Source organism: Rhincodon typus, chromosome 13 (genome assembly GCF_021869965.1).
Source record: "Rhincodon typus isolate 14 chromosome 13, sRhiTyp1.1, whole genome shotgun sequence".
In the NCBI taxonomy this organism is placed as follows: Eukaryota; Metazoa; Chordata; class Chondrichthyes; order Orectolobiformes; family Rhincodontidae; genus Rhincodon; species Rhincodon typus.
The window spans coordinates 38,631,647-38,657,574 of NC_063344.1; the positions used below are offsets into that span (position 1 = coordinate 38,631,647).

Sequence of the window (25,928 nt, forward strand, 5' to 3'; positions counted from 1 at the left end):
CTTGTTATCTCATGTGATTCAGTGGTTGGTTGTGCCAATATAGTCACATCTCAGGCTCTTGTATTGTGTGGAATGGCACAAACTGAGAGGCTTTATCATGGATGGGTGGGAGTGAGGGTAAACATTGGGACCCCCATAGAGTTGCAGTGGTTATTCCCCTTTGTGCCTTTATCAATGGGCCACATCAATATTAAATAATAAAAATACATTGTTTCCCTTTTGCTCATCTGAGCCTGAACGCATCTTGGACCTGTGTACGATTCCCACAACCAGGTTTCATTAAATTCAATAGAATGGAAAACTAAACTATGTCAGGAGGGAAAGGGTTAGTACTTTATGAACTTTTAGCTTTGTACCTGTGTACATTAGTAATATTCAGTTAGTCTGTTGGAATTGGAAGTTACTGGACAGAGATGCTGAACTGACAAAAGTACAGTTGGTTCTGATATAATGCAATAGTTCCATTCTCGTGTGACCTCGCGTTATAAGAAAATCGTGCAATAGCCGCACCATTTAAACTCATGGAACGTGCCGGAATCACGTTATAGCCAATACCAGTATCACATCCTACAGATAGTGGTCTAAATTTTTCAATCGCATTAAAGCCAATTCGCATTGAAGAAACACGCGTTATAGCAAAATCCCCTGCAATCAGATACTGCTGTGCTTTGCTCTGTCTTTTTAGTGATCTCATCTGTTCTCCCAGAACAAGGTCGCATATATGTGTTAGACAAGTGATTATGTCCACTATGGACAGCCTTTGTTCCTGACTCTATAAATGGTTCCATTTGACTGGGAGTTTTTCTGGAAAAACGGCAGTTATCAATGTGGGAGAAAAGCTAATTAATTAAATATGCATGAGGCATATTGTGAAAAATGTAGAACCGTCAGTGTGTCAGGAGCACTAGCGCAGAAATGAATGAGACCTGGTCAACCCTACTCGAAAGCTGTTAACATGTTTGGCTAAGTAATGTTGGTGAACTTGTATTGCTGTGCTCTTAAGTATATGGTTATTAATAGTTATCTTGTATGCTTATTTCTTATGATTATTAATAAATGCCTCTGACCTCCACTAGTTTGGCAAGTAGTGAATGAACTTAAAAGAATCATCCATTACAGATCTGCTTAGCCTGCTGGTAAAGGGTAGCTTTATGTCTGCCCCCACTCCCACCTCCATTCTCTTGATTGTTCAGCTTTGCTGCATACAGCATAATGAAGAAAAAGTTCATTGTATAATAATCAGAGCCAGTAAATTATAAACTGCAAAATAATAGGTTACCACTAAATTATTAATGTAAAAACAAATCACACTTAATTAGTTCAATTAGCAAAGTGATGGAAGGGGTCCTCAACAGTGCAATCATACAGCACTTGCTCAGCCATAACTATTCCACCAGGGCTACTCAGCAGTTACTGTTGGAAAACTCACCTCCTGTATCTCCAATCTCGGTCTCTCTAAATGCACCAAATCTGGAGTGTGATGGAATACTTTCCATTTGACTGGATGAATGCAACTCTTAACAACACTCAAGAAGCACAGTACAATGCAGGACAAAGCAGGCCTTTTGATTGGGTGCCAATCTATCACTGCGAACAATCACTCTGTTCACATTGATGCTAAGGAGCCTTCGTGAGTGGCGGCAACACATACCATCTTCAACTGCATTGCAGCAACTCCCCAAGGTTCCTTTGACAACATCTTCCAAATCTGTAACCACCTTCACCAAAAGGACAGGGTCAGCAGCTGCATGAGAGCACTGCCACCTGCAAGCTCTCCTCCATGTCACATACCATCTTAATTTGGAACCATGTCACCAATTGTTCACTCAGCTAGAATGCTGTAACTCAGAGATTCAGTGGCAGCCATTAAAGGGAGTATTTCAGAATACTACCATTCTTACTAAAAAGAAATTTTCTAAAGAGTGGAACCACCATCTGCATTTAACTATATAAGGTAAGAGAGCACCAAACTCAAGTAAAAAAACATACTTCTGTGCAAAGATGAGTGGCAGGTCAGATAATTGGTCTAATAGTTGGAGATGATCTTGGTTCAGGAGATCAGAATGTAGCATTAGTCTGGATGGAGATAAGGAATAGTGGGGAAAGGAGTCATTAATGGAGTGATCAAAAGGGTCCCTGAACAGTAACCACTAAAGGAGTGGTAGGAAGAAATATACAACAAGAAATTTTAGGTGCTCATGATAAAGGGAGACAATAATCATGGATGATTTTTACCTAGATAGAAGCTGGTGAAATCAGATATATAAACATAGCCTCACTGATCATAGAATGCGAACGATTTTCTTAAGAGTAGAACACTTTCTGTGAGTGACCAGAGAGAAAGATATACTAGACTTGGTAGCTTGCAGTGTGACAGGATTTATTAATAATCTCAGAGTAAAAGACACCTCTATGTGGTAGTGATCATAATGATTTGATTTTACATCCAGTTTGAAAGGGAGAAGAACAGCCCTAAAGACTGGCATTTTAAATTTAAATAAGGGCAACTATGTGGGCATGACAGCGGAGATTCTGATCACCAGGAAAGTGGTACAAACTGATGGAGCTTTCATCCTAGGATCTTAAAAGAGGTGGCTAATAAGGTTGTAAATGCGCTTACGTTAATTTTCCAAAATGTACGAGATTCTGAAAATGTTTCATTGAGGCAGGAAGTAGCAGACACAGCTCCTCTATTCAAGAGGGGAGGGGGGCAGAAATCGGGAAGTTAAGGTCAGTTAGCTTGACAGTCATCTTGGGGGTGCTATTTGAATCGATCACAAAAGGAGGTTATAATGGGGCACTTGAACAAAATTAATGTAATTGAGAAGAGTTAGCATGGTTTTGAGAAAGGGAAAATGCATTTAACCAATTTATTCAAATTCTTTGAAGGAATAACATGCAATTAGGATAAAGGGGAGCCCATGGACACTTCACAAAATTTCACAGAAAAAAAGTGAGAGCACAAAAGTCAAGTTCATCGTATAGGGGGTTCCCACAGGGATCTCCCTCGGGCTCTCAACTTTTTACAATTTATATCAATGACTAAACTAAGAGGATTGAAGGCATAGTGGTTAAATTTGCAGATGATAAAGATAGATAGGAAAGTGCGTTATGAAGATACAGATACGTTAAGTTAGTAAGGGGAAAAAAAAAAGGCAGATGGAGCATAATGTGTGAAAAATGTGAAGTTGCTCAGGAAGAATAAAAAAGCAGAGTATTATTTAAATGGAGAATGACTGCAGAATTCTGAGGTACAGAGGGACCTGTGTGTTCTAGGAGTCACAACGTGGTAATCTGTACACAAAGTGATTAGAGGGCGAATGGAATGCTACCCTTTATTAAGAGAGGAATTGAACACACAAGAAAGATTGTAATACTTTAGTTATACATGGGATTGAGGGGGCCACATCTCAAACATAGTGGAGTTTTGGTTTCCTTATTTAAGGAAAGATATAAGTACATTGACAGCAGCTCAGAAGACATTTCCTCAATTGATACCGGGAATGAATAAGTTGTCTTATGAGAAGTGATTGGACAGACTGGGCTTGTTTCTACTGGGGTTCACAACAGCAAGGGGTGATTTGATTGAAGTATTGAAGATTCTGAATGGTCTTCATATGGTAGACATAGAAAAGATGCTTTCTTGTGTGAAGGAGTCAACCTGGGGCTGCTTCCAGTTCTAAGGGTTACTGAACTTGAAATGTTAACTGTAATGCTTTCTCTCCACAGATGCTGCCAGCCCTGAGTTCCTCTAATAATTTCTTTATTTGATTCTTTTCCCACTCTTAAAAACAAAAGGCCATGGTATTAAAATGACTGGTAAACCCTTTAACACAAAGACAAGTAGATTTTTTTTCCTCTCAGAGCCTTGAAATTTAAGAGCTCTCTGCTTCAGAAGGCAGTGGAGGCTGGGTCACTTGATATTTTCAGGGCAGAGATGGATAGGTTCTTGTTAAACAAAGGGATCAAAGATTATCAGGGTAGCTCAGAATGTGGAATTTGAATCACATACACATCAACCATGATTGAAAGGCAAATCATACTCAAAGATTAAAAAAAAGGCTACTTTCAGTTTGATTCTGTATATTAGTACTGAAAATCTCCTTTAACAGCATTATGGCAACAATCCAAGGCATGCAATGGTTCAACAAGGCAGTTCAACACCAACGTCTCAAGGGCATATAGGAATGTGCAATGACAACAACTTCATTGCATGGATTGAGCGATGTCAGCTATCATAGAATAGAACCCTGGAACCCCTACAGTGTGGAAACATACCATTTTGGCCCATCGAGTCCACACTGCCCCTCTGAAGGGCATCCTATCCCTACCCTAGCCCTGTACCTGTAACCCTGCATTTCCCACGGCCAATCCATCTAACCTGCACATCTTTGGACTGTAGGAGGAAACCGGAGCACCCGGAGGAAACCCATACAGACACTAGGAGAATGTGCAAACTCCACACAGACAGTTGCTGGAGGTTGGAATTGGCATTGAACCTGGATCCCTGGCACTGTGAGCTAGCGGTGCTAAGCACTGAGCCAGTATGCCGCCCTAAGTTCAGATGTGAGGCACATTCAGGTGGCAAGCGGCAAGACAGCGGAGAACATTTGCTTGGCCTCATGGCAATAAACCCTTCAAAGCACTCGACACAACTCGGAAACAAAATCAGAAATTGTTGGAAAAAGCTCAACAGGTCTGGCAGCACCTGTGGAGATAAAGCAGAATTAAGGTTTCAGGTCCAGTGACCTTTCTTCAGAACAAGCCAGTTCCTCTGTCTTGGGGCTTGCTACAGAGCAGTCATTCTTCAATTTTCAATTGGGAACACTGCAACCTTCAGGACTCAATATTGAGTTCAATAATTTTAGAGCTTGAGCACCTTCTCCCCTGTCCTGACCCTGAGCCCCACACACCAGGCCTCGTCATTGCACAGGCTGTTACCACAAGTTACCCATTATCAGCCACTAATGGTCTCCATTAGCAGCTATTCATTCTCCCAGGCTGACCCTTACCCATTTCTTTGTCTGCCAAACTGTGTTCCTCTCTCTCTAGGCTCCATATCCACCTATCATTATTCCTTCCCCTTCTTCAGTTTATATACCAACATTTTTCCAACTACAAATCAATTCTGAAGAAAAATGGCTATGAGGAAGGGTCACTGGACCTGAAACGTTAACTCTGCTTTCTCTCCACACATGCTGCCAGGCCTGTTGAGTCTTTCCAGCAATTTTTGTTTTTGTTTCTGATTTCCAGTATTTGCAGTTCTTTGTTGTTCATTTTAGTGCAATTCAATTCGGACTTAGCCAAAAAAGAAATGAAGACCTCAGAAGTCATTACTGACGAAGAAAGGGCAATGCAGAGTACTCAATGCAGCTCAGATATCTCTCTCCATTCAAGGGTGAGAATTGGTTAAAGAAAACTTGAGGGACTCCACTCCAGACATATGTGGCAAGGTAAGGAAGCAAAGTCTCTCTAAATTACCACAGCCGCTATAGGGATTAAACTAGTGCCATTTTCATAAATTATACATAAGTCTTGCTAACTGACTCCTCAAAATTCATCATAAATTTCTGATAAATATAATCTAGGTCACTTGAAGAAAGCAGGAAAGTCCTGATGGTTTGAAAACACTCTAATGACAACCAATAACTAAGCAGCAGCATAAAAGATGTTCAGAACTTGGCTTAATGACATTTGCAGTAGAGCTTTTGTCAGTGACATTTATCATCAGGCAACCTTTCTACTTTTGTCTCTGCCTGTGATGTACTGCTAATTTACATTTCTATATTAGAGATTTTGGAGATCGTACTGTTTGCCGTAATATATGAGATCCTTGAAAGCAAAGAAATTAAACCACTGAGCACTACACAGTGAGGATTTTAGCTGTGCTGACAAACTGTTGTGTTTGATTGGCAGAATAAAATAATGACTAACTGGGAAATTAATTTTTAAATAGTCTTAAAAATCTCACTGCTGTATCTGTTTCAGGATAATGTCATTTAACTTGCAGGTTTATCGGTTTTTACAAAAAAAGGTCACTTGGCTGAACTTCTGGTCGAAAACAAATGACAAATGGTAATGGAGACAAGGCAAGCATTACACACAATATTATGATTAGTTTAAACTGAAAGTAAACGTACATTATGTCTATAGGAAGGACGTGAAACATTGCAATTTGAAGCCACATTTAACTGCACACATCACAACACAGTTTCCTGTAGCCAGTTCCCAGAGCCATGTAGCACAGAGGCGGCCATTTGGCCATCATCTCTGTGCTGGTGACTGAAAGAGCTACACATTAAATCCCATTCCCCAGCTCTTCCCACAAAGTCCTACTGTAATGCAGACTGAAGCACGCAGAGAGCATGAAAGTTCTTGCAGAATATCCCTATCTTCTGCTAGCATCAAATCTATCAGTCACATTGAATATAAATCGTTCAACAACGATGGTCCGATACTCCAGGTACACAAACTATGGAGCTGGACTCCTTGAATTAGCCACGTCACTGAACTGATTTTTCGTCTGTGCGCAGGTACGCTTTGCATTCGGCAGGGCAACAGTTAACGATCCTAAGCTATTCTCTTCTACAGTAGCAATTTTATGACTTGGGCTTGGGGCCGCAAGTGGATTGGACGTACAGTGATGACCGTTAAATGCCAGCATGCTTGGGGCACTCATGGCTGGCTCCCATTAAATAAAAAGCCTGATTACTTGTTCACCTAAAGTGAAAAACGGTATCTGCAACTAAGGGCGTCTCAAACTGAGGGAGTTTCAGCTCTCTAGACTGTCCCAACCAAGGCTGCAGGTTGAGCTCTTTGGGCTGCCCACACTTGCTGCTGCTGCTGCAGTTCGTCCTGGCCTGTGCTTCTCTTCCACACTTCAGACAGCATTCAGGGTCCAGATTCCTCACTTTTCAGATCAAAGCAGCTTACTGGAAATAAGAATCCCTGCAATTTTTTGCAATATAGGTGTCTTAATGTGTATACTCTGGTGATACACAAAACAGTTTCTCCATACTTACTCATTCAAAAGCTTTCACTAATTTGCTAAATTTCCCTTTAACCTTCCCCTCCAGAAAGGGCAATTCCAGCTTCTCTAGTTTCTCCATAGAACTGAAGATCCTCATCTCGGTTATTCTTCTGGTAAATCTCATATATGTTCTCATCAAAACCTTGAGATCCTGTGTACAGCATGATCATCAGAACTGGACACAATACTTGGGGCTAACCAGTAATGTATTCTCACCGGTACTGTAATCTATTACATGTCTATTAAAAAAGTAATGTGAATAAAAAGGATCCTTTATAAAAGCATTTTCAACTCATCAAGCTATTTTCAAATGCTTATGTGAACTCACCTTTCCATTCGTGCGTCCCCATTAAAATAGTCTAAACATTTCCTTATAAAATGCACCATTTCATAGTTTGGTACATTAAATTTCATAAGTAATGCGCTCATTTCACTTGTCTACCTATATCCTCCTGAAGCGGGTTACTTTATATTACATATAATCATATAATAACAGTAATAACATTATTATAATGCTAGCTATTATTGGAAAAGGTTTAGATATTGGAACTTCTGGGTAAAAGACGATCAAAACAACGGCACTTTAAAAAAATGAGAAAGACAGATTGAGGTGGTGACCACATGGGAGGTGATTCAAACGGAGAAAGAAACTTGCACTGCTGTCTGACCCAGCAGTAACCTGCACAGTTGCTGCTTTTGCTGTTTGCTTTGAAGTATCTCTGGGCATCGGAGTTCATTCTAAGAAAAACAAACAAAGCAAAATTCACAGCTGACCTTGGAGAAAGCTGTGTGTGGGAGCTCACAGGAAGAGAGCAGCTAAGTGGCTTCTTAAAGTGTAACCTTACTGTTTTACTTTTGTAATGTACAATAATGAGTAGAGTGAGATCTGTCTCTTGATTAAACTTTAAAAATATAAAAACATAATTACTAAGCTAGCCTGGAACAGTGTTTTTTCAAGTAGTAAGACTGTGCTATTTTCTAGGTCTGTAGATTGTTAAGGTGAAAAGATGGCCTTTAGTAGGGTGATGTGTTCTTCTTGTCGGATGTGGGAGATTAGGGAGAGTTTCAATGTTTCTGACGATTATGTCTGCAGGAAGTATGTTTGGTTGTGAATCCGATTGTACTGCATGGATTGGTTGGAGCGGCAGTCAGAGGCAATGAGGAATTTACAGGACCCAGGGTTGTGATCGATGGCAGTTGCAGGGTGGGAGATAAACCACAGATACATTCAGGTAAATGGGTGACCTCCCAGGAAAGGTAGGAGAGGGAGGGCAGGTAGTATAGGAGTCTCTTGTGGCTATCCCCATTTCAAACAAATATGCTGTTTTTGAAAATGTAGGGGGTGATGGACTCTCAAGGGAATGTAGCACTCACAGCCAGCTTTCTGGTACCAAGACTGGGTCTAATGTAACAAGGGATGCATCAGGTTCCAAGCAATTGATTGTGATAGGGGACTCTCTAGTTACAGGCACAGAGAGACAATTCTGCGGCCAACGAACATCAGGATGGTTTGTCTCCTCCCTGGATCCAGGATCAAGGATATCTCGGAGTACAGACAATTCTCAAAGGGGAGAGGGGCCAACAAGAGGTCATTGCACACATTGAAACTAACAATATTGAAAGAGAAAAGGACGAGATTCTGAGGAGAGAAAATAGGAAATTAGGCAGGAATTTAAAAAGGAGGTCCCTGAGGGTAGTGTCATCTGGATTACTCCCAATGCCACAAGCTAGTGAGGGTAGGAATAGGAGGATAGAGCAAATGAATGTGTGGCTGAGGAGCTGGTGCAGGGGAGAAGGATTCACATTTTTGGATCATTGGAATCTCTTTTGGGGTAGAAGTGACCTGCATAAGAAGGACAGATTGGAAGGGAACTAATATACTGGCAGGGAGATTTGCTAGAGCTGCTAGGGAGGATTTAAACTAGTAAAGGGTGGGGGTGGGTGGGACCAAAGGAGATAAAGAGGAAAGAGATCAGTCAGAGACTGGTACATTTGGGAAAAGCAGTGATTCAAACAGATAGGGCAGGCAGGCACAAAGTAGAGAATGAGGTAGGACTGATAAATGGTTTTTTTTCAATGCAAGAGGCCTAACAGGTAAGGCAGATGAACTCAGGGCATAGTTAGGGAACATGGGAATGGGATATCATAGTAATTACAGAGACGTGGCTCAGGGATGGACAGGACTGGCAGCTTAAGTTCCAGGGTACAGGTGCAGTAGGAAGGATTGAAAGGGGGACAAGAGAGGAGGGGGAGTGGTGCTTTCGATTAGTGATAACATTACAGTTGTATTTAAGAAAGATATTCCTGGGAATATGTATAGGGAAGTTATTTGGGTGGAATTGAGAAATAAGAAAGGGATGATCACCCTATTGGGATTATACTATAGATCCCCAAATAGTCAGCGGAAAATTGAGAAACAAATTTATAAGGAGATCTCAGTTATCTGTAAGAATATTAGGGTTGTTATGGTAGGGGATTTTAACTTCCCAGACATAGACTGAAACTGCCATAGTGTTAAGGGCTTGGAAGGAGAGGAATTTGTTAAGTGTGTACAAGAAAATTTTCTGATTCAGTTTGTGGATGTCCCTACTCGAAAAAGGTGCAAAACTTGACCTACTCCTGGGAAATAAGACAGAACAGGAGACGGAGGTGTCAGTGGGGGAGCACTGTGGGCCAGTGACCATATTCTATTAGTTTCAAAACAGTGATGGTAAAAGGATAGATTAGATCTAAAAGTTAAAGCTCTAAATTGGAGGTGGATGTTCACAGTTAAAAGGATCAGCTGGAAAATGGGAAGCTTTTAAAAGTGAGATTAAGAAAGTCCAGAGACAGTAATTTCCTGTTAGTGTGATGGCTGGTAGGTGTACAGAACGCTGGATGACTAGAGAAATTGAGGTTTTGGTCAAGAAAAAGAAGGAAGCATACATCAGGATCGAGTGAATCCCTAGAAGAGTATAAAGGCAGTAGGAGTATACTTAAGAGGAAATCAGGAGGGCAAAAAGGTGACATGAGATAGCTTCGGCAAATAGAGTTAAAGGAGAATCCAAAGGGATTTTACAAATACATTAAGGACAAAAGGATAACTATGGAGAGAATAGGGCACCTTAAAGATCAACAAGACTGCCTACGTGTGAAACTGCAGGAGATGGGGGAAGATACTGAATGAGTATTTTGCATCAGTGTTCACTCCAGAGAAGGATATTTAAGCTAAAGAACTTAGGGAAATAAATAGCAACAGCTTGAAATTGTCCATATTACAGAGGTTGTGGTGCTGGACATCTTAAAACACATAAAAGGTGCATAAATCCCCAGGACTTGATCAGGTGTACCCTAGAACTCTGTGAGAAGCTAGAGAAGAAGTGATTGCTGGACCCCTTGCTGAGATATCTGAATTATCGATAGCCATAGGTGAGGTGCCAGAAGACTGAAGGTTGGCTGTTGTAGTGCCACTATTTCAGAAAAGTGGTGAGGAAAAGCCAGGGAACTGTAGGCCCGTGAGCCTTACATCGGTGGTGGGCAAGTTGGAGGGGATCCTGAGGGACAGGATTTATACGTATTTGGAAAGGTAAGGATGGATTAGGGATAGTCAACATGTCTGTGTATGGGAAATCATGCCTCACTAACTTGATTGAGTCTTTTGAAGAATTAATGCAGAGGATTGATGAAGGTATCGCAGTGGATGTGATCTAAATGGACTTCAGTAAGGCATTCGACAAATTTCTGCATAGGTGACTGGTTAGCAAGGTTAGATCCAATAGAATACAGGAAGAACTAGCCATTTGGGTACAGAACTGGCTGAAAGGTAGGAGACAGAGAGTGGGGGAGGGTTGCCTTTCAAACTTGAGGCCTGTGACCAACGATGTGCCACAAGGATAGATGCTGGGTCCACTGTTTTTTGTCATTTATATAATGGATGTGAACATAGAAGGTATGGTTAGTAAGTTTGCAGATGACATTAAAATTGGGGATATAGTGGACAGCGAAAAAGGTTACCTCAGAGTACAACGGGATCTTGATCAGATGGGCCAATAGGCCCAGGAGTGGCAGATGGAGGTTAATTTAGATAAATGTGAAGTGCTGCATTTTGGAAAGGAAAATCAGGGCAAGACTTATACACTTAATGGTAAGATCTTGGGGAGTGTTGCTGAACAAAAAGAGACCTTGGAGTGCAGGTTCATAGCTCCTTGAAAGTGGAGTTACAGGTAGACAGGAGAGGGAAGGTGACATTTGGTATGCTTGCTTTTATTGGTCAGTGCATTGAGGATGGGAGTTGCGGATCATGTTGAGGCTGTACAGGACATTGGTTAGGCTACTTTTAGAATACTGTGTGCAATTCTGGTCTCCCTGCTATAGGAAGGATGTTGTGAACTTGAAAGGGCTCAGAAAAGATTTACATGGATGTTGCCAGGGTTGGAGGGTTTCGGCTATAGGGAGAGGCCGAGTAGACTGGGGCTATTTTCCCTGGAGCGTCAGGGGCTGAGGGGTGACCTTATAGAGTTTATAAAATCATGAGGGGCATGGATAAGGTAAATAGACAAGGTCTTTTCCCCGGGTAGTGGAGTCTAAAACTAGAGGGCATAGGTTTAAGGTGAGGGGGGATAATTTAAAAAGGGACATAAGGGGCAACTTTTTCACACAGACGGTGTTGCACATCTGGAATGAACCACCAGAGGAAGTGGTGGAGGCTGGTACAATCACAACATTTAAAAGACATCTGGATGGGTATGTGAATAGGCAGGGTTTAGAGGAAAATGGGCCAAACGTTGGCAAATGGGACTAAATAAATTAAGGATATCTGGTCGATCTAACAGCTTGCTGTTTCGTATGAAATTTTGTTTCATCATGCTTCTCTGAAGGGCACAGCACAGTATTGCTATATTTAAACTGCTATATTCTTCAATATTGTTGATTTTACTTTCTCTACGAATTCTCTACTCAAAGTAATGAAGAAAAAATGGTATCCGTAATAAAGTGCGACAGCTTAATCATTGTAAAGCAGTAGAGTATGAGAAACAGAAACAAGCAATCGTGAAGATCTAAAACCCTTTGGAACCCTTTGCAAACAGCACATGAATTACAATGATCCAAATGATCCTTTGAATTGGCTTTCTGGTGTATCAGCCAATCCCCCAAGGTTTTGTTCAATGGCCTATGTGATGTGAGGGTTTTTTGGCCCACCAAATTAAATCAGAATCAGATCTTAATTAGATCATGTAACCTTAGTTTGCATACATTCACAAGAGACTAATGTGATTCTGATGAGGGCTACAGACATCAACATGGTAAGAGCAGTTTAGAGACTAGCACAATTTTAGTGGGGATAGATCATGAAATAAAATTAAATTAACATTAACAGCTCATCTGCCCAATGCCTGTCAACTGCATGTTATCTTAACATCATCTACCATTTTTCTTTAACTATTGAATTTACTTTATATTTAATTTTATAAGCTCATTTAACAGTAAACACAATACAAATCTGATGAGATAATAAAATTAATGATTAGTATTATTTACACTGTATAAAGTTCTCTCAATGAGAAATACTTAGTAATAAAACATAACTAAAATACCCAATATAATAATAAGAAAATACATAATATAAAGATACTGAACTCTACAACTAGTTCAGATGTTTTTGAAAGTAACATTTACAGAGAAGCAACTTAATAAAAGGGATTATTCATCAAGTGGCTCAGATCTGATCTGAATAATGAGAGGTATGGTTTCTAACAACCTAGATATAATCACAAAAATGTATGAACTCAGATAACACAGTGTAGAGCTGGATGAACACAGCAGGCCAAGCAGCATCAGAGGAGCAGGAAAGCTGACGTTTCCGGTTGAGACCCTTCTTCAGAAATGGGGGAGGGGAAGGGGATCATGAAATAAATAGGGAGAGAGGGAGGCGGATAGAAGATGGATAAAGGAGAAGATAGGTGGAGAGGAGACAGACAGGTCAAAGAGGCAGGGTTGGAGCCAGTAAAGGTGAGTGTAGGTGGGGAGTTAGGGAGGGGATAGGTCAGTCCAGGGAGGACGGACAGGTCAAGGAGGCGGGATGAGGTTAGTGGGTAGGAGATGGGGGTGGGGCTTGAGGTGGGAGGAACAGTTAGGGAGGCGGGGACTAGCTGGGCTGGTTTTGGGATGCGTTCGGGGGAGGGGAGATTTTGAAGCTTGTGAAGTCCACAATGATATCCTTGGGCTGCAGGGTTCCCAAGCGAAATATGAGATGCTGTTCCTGCAGCTTCCGGGTGGCGTCATTGTGGCAGTGCAGGAGGCACAGGATGGACATGTCGTCCAAGGAGTGGGAGGGGGAGTTGAAATGGTTCGCGACAGGGAGGTGTAGTGGTTTGTTGCGAACTGAGCGTAGGTATTCCACAAAGCGGTCCCCAAGCCTCCGTCTGGTTTCCCCGATGTAGAGGAGGCCACAACCGGAACAGCGGACACAGTATACCACATTAGCAGATGTGCAGGTGAACATCTGTTTGATGTGGAAGGTCTTCTTAGGGCCTGGGATGGGGGTGAGGGGGGGGAGGTGTAGGGGCAGGTGTAGCACTTGCTTCGGTTTCAGGGAAAAGTGCCAGGGGTGGTGGGGCTGGAGGGGAGTGTGGAGCGGACAAGGGAGTCACGGGGAGAGAGAGAGAGAGAGAGAGAGAGGTCCCTCCGGAAAGCAGATAAAGGGTGGGGAGGGAAAAATGCCTTTGGTGGTGGGGTCAGATTGCAGATGGCGGAGGATGATGCGTTGGATTCGGAGGTTGGTGGGGTGGTACGTGAGGACAAGGCCAAGGGTACCTGCATGGGCCCAAGCAATGCCTGCCTCTTTGTAGGATACGTGGAACAATCCCTCTTCCAAAGCTACACTGGCCCTATCCCCACCTCTTCCTTCGTTACATTGATGACTGTATCGGCGCCACCTCGTGCTCCCACGAGGAGCTCCAACAGTTCATCCACTTCACTAACATCTTCCACCCCAACCTTAAGTTCACCTGGACCATCTCTGATACCTCTCTCTCCTTCCTGGACCTCTCTGTCTCCATTTCTGGCATCCACCTGGAAACCGATATCCATTTCAAACCTACCGACTCCCACACCTACCTAGAATACACCTCTTCTCACCCACCTTCCTGCAAAAAGGCCATTCCATATTCCCAATTCCTTCGCCTCCGCCGCATCTGCTCCCGAGATGAGGCATTCCACTCCCGGACATCCCAGATGTCCTAGTTTTTCGAGGACCTCAACTTCCCCTCCACAGTGGTCGAAAATGCCCTTGACCGTGTCTCCCGCATTTCGCGCAACTCATCCCTCACACCCCCTACCCGCAATAACAATCGAAACAGAATCCCCCTCGTCCTCACGTACCACCCCACCAACCTCCGAATCCAACGCATCATCCTCCGACATTTCCGCCATCTGCAATCTGACCCCGCTACCAAAGACATTTTTCCCTCCCCACCCTTATCTGCGTTCCGGAGGGACCACTCTCTCCGTGACTCCCTGTCCGCTCCACACTCCCCTCCAGCCCCACCACCCCTGGCACTTTTCCCTACAACCGAAGCAAGTGCTACACCTGCCCCTACACCTTCCCCCTCACCCCCATCCCAGGCCCTAAGAAGACCTTCCACATCAAACAGATGTTCACCTGCACATCTGCTAATGTGGTATACTGTATCCGCTGTTCCGGTTGTGGCCTCCTCTACATCGGGGAAACCAGACGGAGGCTTGGGGACCGCTTGCGGAACACCTATGCTCAGTTCGCAACAAACCACTACACCTCCCAGTTGCGAATCATTTCAACACTCCCTCCCACTCCTTGGACGACATGTCCATCCTGGGCCTCCTGCACTGCCACAATGACGCCACCCAGAAGCTGCAGGAACAGCATCTCATATTTCGCTTGGGAACCCTGCAGCCCAAGGGTATCATTGTGAACTTCACAAGCTTCAAAATCTCCCCTCCCCCAAACGCATCCCAAAACCAGCCCAGCTAGTCCCCGCCTCCCTAACCATTCCTCCCACCTCAAGCCCCACCCCCATCTCCTACCCACTAACCTCATCCTGCCTCCGTGACCTGTCCGTCCTCCCTGGACCAACCGATCCCCTCCCTAACTCCCCACCTACACTCACCTTTACTGGCTCCAACCCTGCCTCTTTGACCTGTCTGTCTCCTCTCCACCTATCTTCTCCTTTATCCATCTTCTATCCACCTCCCTCTCTCTCCCTATTTATTTCATGATCCCGTTCCCCTCCCCCATTTCTGAAGAAGGGTCTCGACCGGAAACGTCAGCTTTCCTGCTCCTCTGATGCTGCTTGGCCTGCTGTGTTCATCCAGCTCTACACTGTGTTATCTCAGATTCTCCAGCATCGGCAGTTCCTACTATCTCTGTAACAATATATAAACTCAAGTGAGTTGCATTACTTAATTACATTTGAAAGCCTATATTAAAATTACCATATAAAGATACTATTTTCCTTATCACCATATCTATGAATATAAAAAGATGCTTTTGAGAAAGATATGTCTACCTATGCCAAGGCTACTTAGGGAATGAATTATTTATAAACAACTCACATGTAATATTTTACCTTCACTGAATTACAATTGCAGAAACATGGAGATTAATGCATTAACATTTTCATACATGACATGGTATTAAAAATCCAATATATTTGAAAAATAGCACATAAAAATGTAAAGAACATTAAATAAAGAAATATTTTAAGTTATAGCCACTGTTGCTGTTGCACATATACTACCTGGAGGGCTTGCTCATAAAAGTTAACAAGAATTCTTAGTGAAAAAAGTAACACAAGTATTACCAGGAGTGACAATGGGACGGACATGGACAGAAGGCAGTAAAATGTTATTAACTGACGAGAAAAGCTACAGAAACTGTGATATACATTATTTTCTTTCACTATGATGTTTATTTATCAGACTCTATAGTAGGTTACAGAGTACACAGGGTGTTCTGGTTATCACAACCGATTCATCAATATGAAAAGCACACATAGTAATTAATCACTTTGTCTTGATTAAACAGGTGAGTGAAGAAAAATGCTGTATGGCAGGTTAAAAGTGAAGGCATAAGTTTATGGTTTTATGGTACCAGGATGTTGCTTGGTATGGAGGGAAGGTCTTATGAGGAAAGGCTGAGGGTCTTGAGGCTGTTTTCGTTAGAGAGAAGAAGGTTAAGAGGTGACTTGATAGAGACATACAAGATGATCAGAGGATTAGATAGGGTGGACAGTGGGAGCCTTTTTCCTCGGATGGTGATGGCTAGCACGAGGGGACATAGCTTTAAATTGAGGGGTGATAGATATAGGACAGATGTCAGAGGTAGGTTCTTTACTCAGAAAGTAGTAAGGGCGTGGAATGCCCTGCCTGCAAAAGTAGTAGACTCGCCCACTTTAAGGGCATTTAAATGGTCATTGGATAAACATATGGATGATAATGGAATAGTTTAGGTTAGATGGGCTTCAGATTGGTTTCACAGGTCGGCGCAACATCGAGGGCCGAAGGGCCTGTACTGCGCTGTAATGTTCTATGTTCTATGTTCTATTGTTACATTATTGCTCAAGCAAACACAAACTTAGGCTGACAAATGTGAAAATGCTTTTGAAGTGTACACAGCTTTTACTCAGACACAGCCATGTTTAATAGTATGTAACAGGTCTACATGTATCAATTTGTATGGTTATTTTGAATATTAATTTCTTTTAGGTATCAGCTTTTGTGGACTCACACATAGCTCCTATAGTTAAAGCATATTGATAAATTTGAGAATTCTTAGATGTATCATTTGAGACATTTAAGATGTTAGTTAATCACTAGGAGGTGACATTACATACCCTAAGCAGATGCATTAATTGTTCACCAGTGCCATGTTATCTTGTTAAAGATCTATGGAATTGGCAAGCTAAGAGGGGCATAGCGTCATAAAACATTGAGTACACTATGACTCTTATCAAAACACAAAGATTGACCAGGAATTGTTCATGGACTCATAAGCCAATCAGAGTTCAGATGCCTCAGATCTTGCAAAGGGGCTAGTGGCTGGCAATGATTAGTAAGGCCTGGGTCGTAGTAGTTCGATGCACAAGGAAGAGGGTCGAAGGCAGAAGAACTTCAGTCAACAGAAAAGAACAAGGGACCTATGCTCAATCAAACCAATGTCATGAACTGACATCTCAACATGAATGTGCTGACACGACTGCTTTTACTAAGTGTAATTTGTTAAGTATAATGTCTTTTGCAATTATTTTAAACTTAAAACATTCCGTAAAACATTTTTACCTGTAATGGGTTTTGAAACTAATCAGAACTAGTAAAATTTCAGATTGAGTTTGAGGGAGCTGCATTATAACTGTAATTCATATAAATGTTACAATTAAAGTTGCAATGCACCACAACATCCTACATTAATATGCTAAAGACACTTAAAATTGTTTATTGGTCTTAGATCATCGAAAGTGTTTGGAATAGATAACCAGATTCCACAAAACTAATTCCGTCATTCCATTCAATTATTATCTTGTGGAACAGGGGACTGGGATTACTTGGATGATGCAATGAAAGAACTGACTCAGGCATGACACCAGATAGTCTATAGGTGTGAAGCTGGAAAAGCACAGCAGGTCAGACAGCAGAGGAGCAGGAAAGTCAATGTTTCGGGCTGAAACCCTTTGTCAGGACCGAAACATTGACTTTCCAGCTCCTCTGATGCTGTCTGACCTACTGTGCTTTTCCAGCTTCACACCTACAGACTTTGGTTTCCAGTGTCTGCAGTCCTTACTGTCGCCATGATACCAGAGGGTATTCTGTGTTATTTTCTATTGACAATGTGTTTGTTTGACAACTGCAATTGGATAAACATGACATTGAACCCTGTGGATGCTCAAGCAATGTATGCGAGAGAAACAAAGGCTAACATGAAACTTGGAAGTCTTGTAGCATAACCAGAGGTTCCAGATGTATCCTATTTCAAGACTTGATAGCCATGGAATGTACATTAATAATGTAGCCAAATGGGTTGATTAGCAACCTGTAAATTTTTCCAATACGTATTGGGCAGACAGTAAGAGTGAGTCTCCTGACTATGCTTGTATTGAGTGGTATCCCTCAAGCAACAGCCCCTGATACAGGCTTGCAACCTTTGCCAGGAAAAGAAAAGCATAGGCATGAAAACTGACAATTATAGGTCTTTCCTGCTTCGTTCACCACTAGGTAAGGGAAGGAAGGGGAGGGGATCAAAATAACTGCCTGCTTGGCACCCAAGTAGTTAAGTTTGCCCATGAGATATTTGTGCTTACATTCTATGCGATTTCTTCCTTCCATTTTTGCCTGTTCTTTTGAAAAGATGATAAAGCTGCTGTTTTTTGAGAGTTTTCACTCCAGCAGGGTATTTACCTGATGTGACAATGCTGGCATTTTCATTTGTACCTTAAGAAATTAGATGTGAATGTTTTGGCATTGGTGAATACAACTATCTAGTATAGACATTACATTCACAGGCACATTGACCTAGCATTAAATTAATAGATTACAAATGACTAACATACAGCCTATATAGTGTAATGCTTCAAGCAATCCTAGGCAAAATGGAGTAAGAGACCTTATGCCCTCAGGTCACATGCTACAACACAGTGATGATGTCTTTACTATGTCTCAAAGGCATATGGACTGTGAGACACAACACTAAGAATCCCTTCATCTCCCCTCCCTCCCCAGATAAAAGCTCATCTCAAATAAACGTATATCATTGTATAAAGGAACGTGTAGTCGATTTGATAATTATGGAAACAGGTTAATGAGACTAACATTTCAAAGTTCAGTGTAATATTCTAGAGGTCTCATTTGACCTAGTTACTGTATACCCTTCCGGAGAGGTACGTGTGCTCGGTTGCGCTTATTTACCAACTTGTTTGTACACTTGTTTATCTGTACAGATGGAGACAGGCTTGGATTCAAAGAGGATGCAACATCCATTTGCCAGAGTAGCAAATAACATTATACTAATATACAACACAAAATCGTAACAGGCACAGAAGTATTTTCAAGCTGTAGCAAATAATGCAATGGAATTAAAATCAAGATTTCATAACTTATAAACACCTTGAAAGTGTAGAGAATGCATTTTAAGCAGAAATTATACTTGTCAGAAATTTTAAGAGCCTTCTTCATTAGCAGTGAATTTTCTCTGTTTGGCGTAGGAATCAGAATGTCAAGCATAACTTAATAATTTTCTGACTGTTCATCAGAAAATCATAATCAATGGATGCCAACATAAACTGCTGATAGGAAAATGCCATTGCTGGTAGTGTCAATATGAAAAATAACCCTGTTAATTCACACTGTTGCTCTTATGTTTGAAGGCAAAACTTGCATAGCCAAGACGGCAACATGGATTACATGGTGGATCTGCACATAGGAAACCACTACTCCATCATAAGCAAACCATAAGGAGGTCAAAAGATGATGCATTGGAGTACTTTGAAGGTTACAGCGCAGTAAAAAAAACTGGTGATGTGTGCTACATTAATTAGATAACGTTACATCATAATGCTCTCACTTAGCAAATGAAATAGAAATGTGGATGTGGTCAAAGTGGCATGCAAAATTACTGGAAATTCAAAAATGGCAATTAATTCGTCACTATCACCACAGTCTTAATCTAAACAGAATTTTTGTTAAAGTACACTGGCTTCTATTTGCAAATTGCTGAAAAATGCACTCAATAAATTAAGGGGCACTTACTTTTGTCAGTGGGACGGTGGCTATTTCCCCTGCTTTTTCAGAACTGCAAGTAAAAAAAAGACACCAAGCACTTTTAGAATCCACATAAACTGGATTATAATTAGGGATTTAACATTAAAAACTTTAAGCAATACATGAATGACAGCAGGTTAGAATTGAAGTCATTTATAATACTCTAATTAAGCAGTTCATCTTTACTGACTGGGTGGTAATCTGGCAGAGTAGACTGTTTACTTATTGTAGAACCAGTCTGGTCTTTGTTTCATCAGAACAAGAGGAATGAAAATAGGATAGGTTTGTGCAAAAAACAAAATTTCCTGCTCTAAATCAGGAATGAATGGCAAAAAGATAGTGTGCTGGTCTGCCCCCTCTGTTTTGAACTCGGATAATTTTCCCAAGAAAGTGGTGATAAGATAGCATGGGACAGGTGGGAAAGGGAAGGGGTCTGCCGCATTTCTTGGGTGGTGAGGTCACTAGGTAGCTCTTAAGAGTGGGTGGATGGTCATTAGGAGTTCATGGAAGCTGATCTGTTGCAACTTGATGAGAGAACACCAGCAGTGCTGAAACAGTAATATGTAATTCAAAAGAAACAAAAAAAGGTTGGTGTAAAAAATAAACTGGTGAGCATTAATAACATTCTACTAATGAACCAGTGATATTCTGGTCCCTAGCTCTCTATTTCTCCTTGTCACTTTGAGAAAGAAGATCCTGTTGTTTTTAATCGGCACATACAGATGGCAATGGTGGCCCACCTCCCTGGAATCCCACAGGCAATAACAGAGATCACTTTTAGAATTCAGCTGTGTAATTCTACCCTGTGTATGCTTAAGAGTACTATAATACTGGAAGAACACTTACGTAAAGCAGGAGTCATTAGAGATTTTTAGAAAAATCAGGTTGGTAGACAACAGCACAAACACACTTCATTAATTCGTATATAATGAACAAATGGACAAACAAAAAATAACCGAGTGCATAGGGCCATATACAAGGATAGCTGATGGCATAACAGGGTCCATAAGCAAATTTTAAAAAAATTTCAGAAGCAGATCAGCATCTCCTGTAGATAATAACGTTGTAGCTAATGCCATACTCATGTGAGAATCAAAGCATTTTGCTTCGCAATTTACATTCTTGTTAATGCAAAAAGCTGAATATTCCTTTAAAACTGGGTAATTTGTTTTAATAAATAACAAGTTACTATAGATAGAAAACAGACAGACATAATCCATAACATTTATGCTAAACTTCTGGTTTGTGGTTAGACTTTCAATTAACAATCCAATTCACTCATTTGTAAATTTTATCTAAATATGGTGCCTGATTTTATATTACAAATATACTGAAATGCTTTTTCTGCAAGATTAACAAATGAATGTTTGAACATGATTTATAAGTCATGTTTGTCTCTTACATTCCCTTATCTCTCTGGAAGTTACACCAGCTGGTTGTCTGTGCACAGCATTCCCTAATTGTACATTTGAATGCACATATCCCAAGTGGACAGGGTTCTCATCTTCCTTAGTGTTCTTGCCCCATCACCCTCGGTAAGTATTATGCAGCAGGGTATGATACAAGATAGGGATTTTGGGACACAAGTCACTGAAGCTATCAGCACCAGTGAAGAGCACATAGATTTTTACTATGTATCATCAGAGGGCAACTCTTACAAAGTGATTGAAAGCTCTCACAGATACATGAGTGGGGTCCAAACACTGAACTGAAAGACATCAAGTCTGCATTGGGAAACATGCAGGAAATTAGTAGGATTGAAACTCCAATGAGGGTGGTCACTGAAAACAAATTTCTAAATGTCAGAAATGCAAGGTTTCTCAAATTTATCCAACACTCCAGTCTTTGCTTTTAAACACCAATGTGGGTTTGTTATTCTGGCTGCTGCTATTCGGGGTCAGGGAGGGTGCAAGGTGGTATTGGGGGAGAAATTGTCACATTCTACAATGAAGCTAACAGGTGATCCACTGATCTGCACAATGAGGAAAAACCCTAATGAAGTTACAGCAGCTGAAACCGCTGAACTACGACCATTGTCATACACAAGCCTGTTAGTGAAGCAATTTCTATCAATCACAAATTTAACAATTGAACTAATATCAATTACCATTCATTGAAGACAATCCAAACTACGAACACTTTGTTAGACTGTGCCCTCTGTGCAAAACACTTCAAATCCAGGAAAATACTATATTTCTATCTATCCTATTTTGAAAACTTCAAACAATATCTCTCTTCTTCTAAGGTCTAAGGAATAAAACATTAGTCCTGGTAATCCCTCCTCTTAAACTAACTCTTGGAATCTAGATATGATTCTGGTGAATGTACTCTGTATTCCCTCCAAGGCCAATATATCCTCCCTAACATGTAGTGACTAGAACTGTTCACAGCAACACCAGATCTAACCAAGGTTTGGGATAATTATAGCAGGAGTTCTTACCCCCTTGTATGTCGATAAAGGTCACTGTTCCATTAGACTTAATTATTTTATGATATTTCCTTGACCATGTATGCAGAACCAGAATTCTCTTTGGACTTCCACTGTTTCTAACTTCTTACCATTTAGAAAAACCCTTGTTCTATCCTTCTTAGATAGAAAGTGAATGACCTCACATTTGTCAGCACTGAAATCTATTTGCAATTTTTAGCCACTTGCCTAATCTATAAAAGGGGCAGAATCTTGTTTTCAGGGGCAAGACGGGTTTTCCCATGTAATTATATTCTTCACAGTTCATTGCAAATATATACACAGGTGAAATACCAAATGTTTCTGGCAGGTGAGCAGGTAGGTCTGTCCTGCCACTGGGATGTTTGCACCAATTCCCAGGTTTTTTAAGGGCACGCAGGCAGCCGTTTAGTTTCTGCTACCCAGGATCTTCACACAACCTTTGCCCATCATAGCCACCCACCCCTGAAGATGTTAGGGACCAGGAATTAAAGTGCAACCACACTTGAGCGATGCCTCCCCAGAGGTTCCCCTGAAAGCTGCCAAAGAGAAAAAGGAAGTTCTTTTCCAACATGATAACAATAAGAAGTCATCTCAACTGACAACAGCAGCTGACAGTGTTGCTGCAGAGATCATAGTACATAGAGCATTGACAGTGTTCTCACCAACTTTCTTTAAAATAATGGGATGAAAATCATCTGATTGCAGGGATTTCTCATTCTATAGTGCTATCCTATTCTTTCTTACTTTTATTTGGTATATATTCATTCTTGTTCTGTAACAGTTTCCTTAGCATGTCTGAAATAATATTCACTACCCCACCTGATTTTCCATTAGCATGTCCATGGTGACTATGCCCAATCTGGTCACTTTTATTCAAGTGTCCATTTATCACAGCTTTTTTTTGGTTCTAGCAATTTTCCTATTATTGATGTAGGCTGACTGGTCTGTAGTTCCTTTTATTTTTGCCTTTTGCTCCTTTCTTAAATATTGGGCGGCATTTGCAAGCTTCCAATATGCAGTATTTGTTTCAGGATCTATGGAATTTTGGAAAATAATTACCAGTGCATCAACCATTTCTATCACCACCTTCAATTTTCTGGGTTGTAGCCTATCAACTTGTAGTCCAATTAATTTCTTAATTACCAATTCTAATTTCATTCAATTCCTTATTCTCCCTTGTCACTTTGATCTCTAAACCTAGCAAATTTCTTTTACCTTCCTCACTGAAAACAGACATAAAGTAATCATTTGCCTTCTCTGCCATTTCTCTATTTTCAATCACAAATATTGCTATGGATGGACCCATATTTGCCACATTTCCCTTCACCAAACATTTCATTTTTTAAAAAATGTACCTGTAAGAGCTTTTACTGTCCAATTTTTTTTTTGGCTACATTGCATTTGCATTCTCTTCTTCCTTTCCTGATCGGTTTCTTGGTCCTCCTTTTCTTGAATTCTAAAAACTTCCTAATCCTCAGATTTATTACCATTTCTGGTCACTTTCTAAGCCTTTTCTTTTCATCTTATACAATCCTTAACTTCCCTTGTCAGCCACAGTAGACTGACCTTTGAGTTTTTGCACTTTGAAGTTGCTGCAAGTCATGTAACAGTTATTTAAAGTCTATCCATTGTCTATGTACAGTCATGCCTTTAAATGATTTTCTCAATCCAGCTCAGCCAATTTGTGCCTCATGCCTTCATAATTTCTGTAATTTAAATTGAAACTGTTCCTTCAAATTGAACTGCTTCATTTTCAAACAAATCAAAATTCTATCGTATTGTGGTCGTTTATCTCTAAAGGCTCTCTTACAACAATATCATTAATTAGCCTTTGTTCCTTTCATAATACTAGATCCAAAATGGCCTGTCCTCTAGCTGGCTGTTCAACACACTATTCTAGAAAACTGTCGCTAAGCAACTCCAGAAACTTGACCTCCACGGCTTTAGGCCTCAATTGGTTTATCACGATATATACCATGCCCTAGACTACTATTTGGTGTCCTATAAATAACTCCAACCAATGTCTGCTTCCCCTTGCTGTTTTTTTTTCAGCTTCACTCAAACAGGATGCACATATTGTTCTTCTGATCGGAGATCCTCCGTTATGAATGTATTGACATTATCTTGCACTATCAAAATAACGCCAACTTATTTCCCTTCTTGTTGCTTCTTCCTATATGTCAAATATCCTCGAATATTCAATTCTCACTCCTGGTCACCATGCAACCCTGTCTGTCTGTGTAATGGCAATCACATCATAACCAGTTATCCCGATTTGCGCCCTTTAGATCATCTACCTCATTTGTGAATAGCATGAGCAGTCAGGTATAGTGGCTTTTACTTTGTCTTTTTGTCCACACTCGGACATTCTGCTTTCTTAATCTGCTTTGCGACACTGTCCTTGTCCACTTCTTTTTTCTCCAATTACCTCAGGTTCAGTGAGTCACTTTGTATCCTCAGCCTCATACCAAGATGTTACCAGGTGAAAATTTTAGCTGATGAATGTTGTGCAATACAGTGGCAGCACGGTGGCTCAGTGGTTAGCACTGCTTGCTCATAGCGCCAGGGACCTGGGTTCGATTCTACCCTCGGGGGACTGTCTGTGTGGAGTTTGCACATTCTCCCCTTGTCTGCGTGGGTTTTCTCCGGGAGGTCCAGTTTCTTCCCAGGCTAGGTGGATTGGCCATGCTAAATTGCCCATAGTGTTCAGGGATGTGTAGATTAGGGGGAATGGGTCTGGGTGGGATGCTCTGAGAGTCGGTGTGGACTTGTTGGGCCGAAGGGCCTGTTTCCACACTGTAGGGATTCTATGATTCAATGACACGAAGGGTTGCCAGAGGCACAGATGACAGCTACCGTCGTCCTCAAATTTTCTCATCAGGTAAAAGTTCCTCCCAGTTCTTCTCATCATCATCATCCACTTTCTCCCATTGCTGTGTGGGACCTACTGAAATTCAATACAGAAGATTAGGGATTCAAAACTAAAGAGGGTGACCAGTTCAGGAAGCACTGCATTTCACAATAGCTTCATTCTTTGAGTGGAACTGCATAGCACCCACTCATTTTTGGTATTGGCACATTAACCTCCCTTTTGCCAACTTTTACACCTGTTTCTCCCCTTGGAGCGCATTAGCTTAGTCTTCAAAATCTGTTACTTCCCTTGTGTCAGGTAGCCCAGCTATTGGGCACTACAGAGCAATTTCTCCTGGAATAATATGCACAGTTAATGGTGATGGTAAGCATTTCTGGGGAATCTCTCAGGTTGCAGTAAATAGCTAATGTATCCAATGACAAGAAGGACCCTGTAATATGAGAAGCTAGAATAGAAAAAGGCCAGATACAAGAATTTGGGAAAGGTATTCCTAGCAGACCTTCTAAATGAAGACTTGCATTAGAGGTTCTGTATTTGCAGTTATGTCCATTCGCAGTGTCCAAGAATTTGGATTGATAAGAATGGGAAAGATCTTGAATTGTAATAATTACTAACCATTGGGAAATACCAAATAGACTATAATGTTCTTTTTTTCTGTCCTGTATGTTCTTATGACGAGTCCTGTTATAATTTAGAATTCATTAGGTGGAGGGCAAGAATTTATCACTCACTGATAAAATGCACCAGCTTACTGTCAACTAAGAATATGCATTAACTTGGGGACATTAGTTAGCATATCTGAAACATTGCTT

At 41.1% G+C, this 25,928-nt stretch overlaps 1 protein-coding gene across 1 annotated transcript in view; it reads right to left on the reverse strand.

The window, feature by feature from the left end:
• si:ch211-51h4.2 overlaps positions 1-25,928 on the reverse strand; it is a 102,349-nt gene that overhangs the window by 65,138 nt on the left and 11,283 nt on the right. Inside the window, exon 3 of the mRNA XM_048604599.1 lies at positions 19,784-19,826. Within this exon, the coding sequence (XP_048460556.1) occupies positions 19,784-19,826 (43 nt within the window). The remainder of the gene's footprint in view (positions 1-19,783; positions 19,827-25,928) is intronic.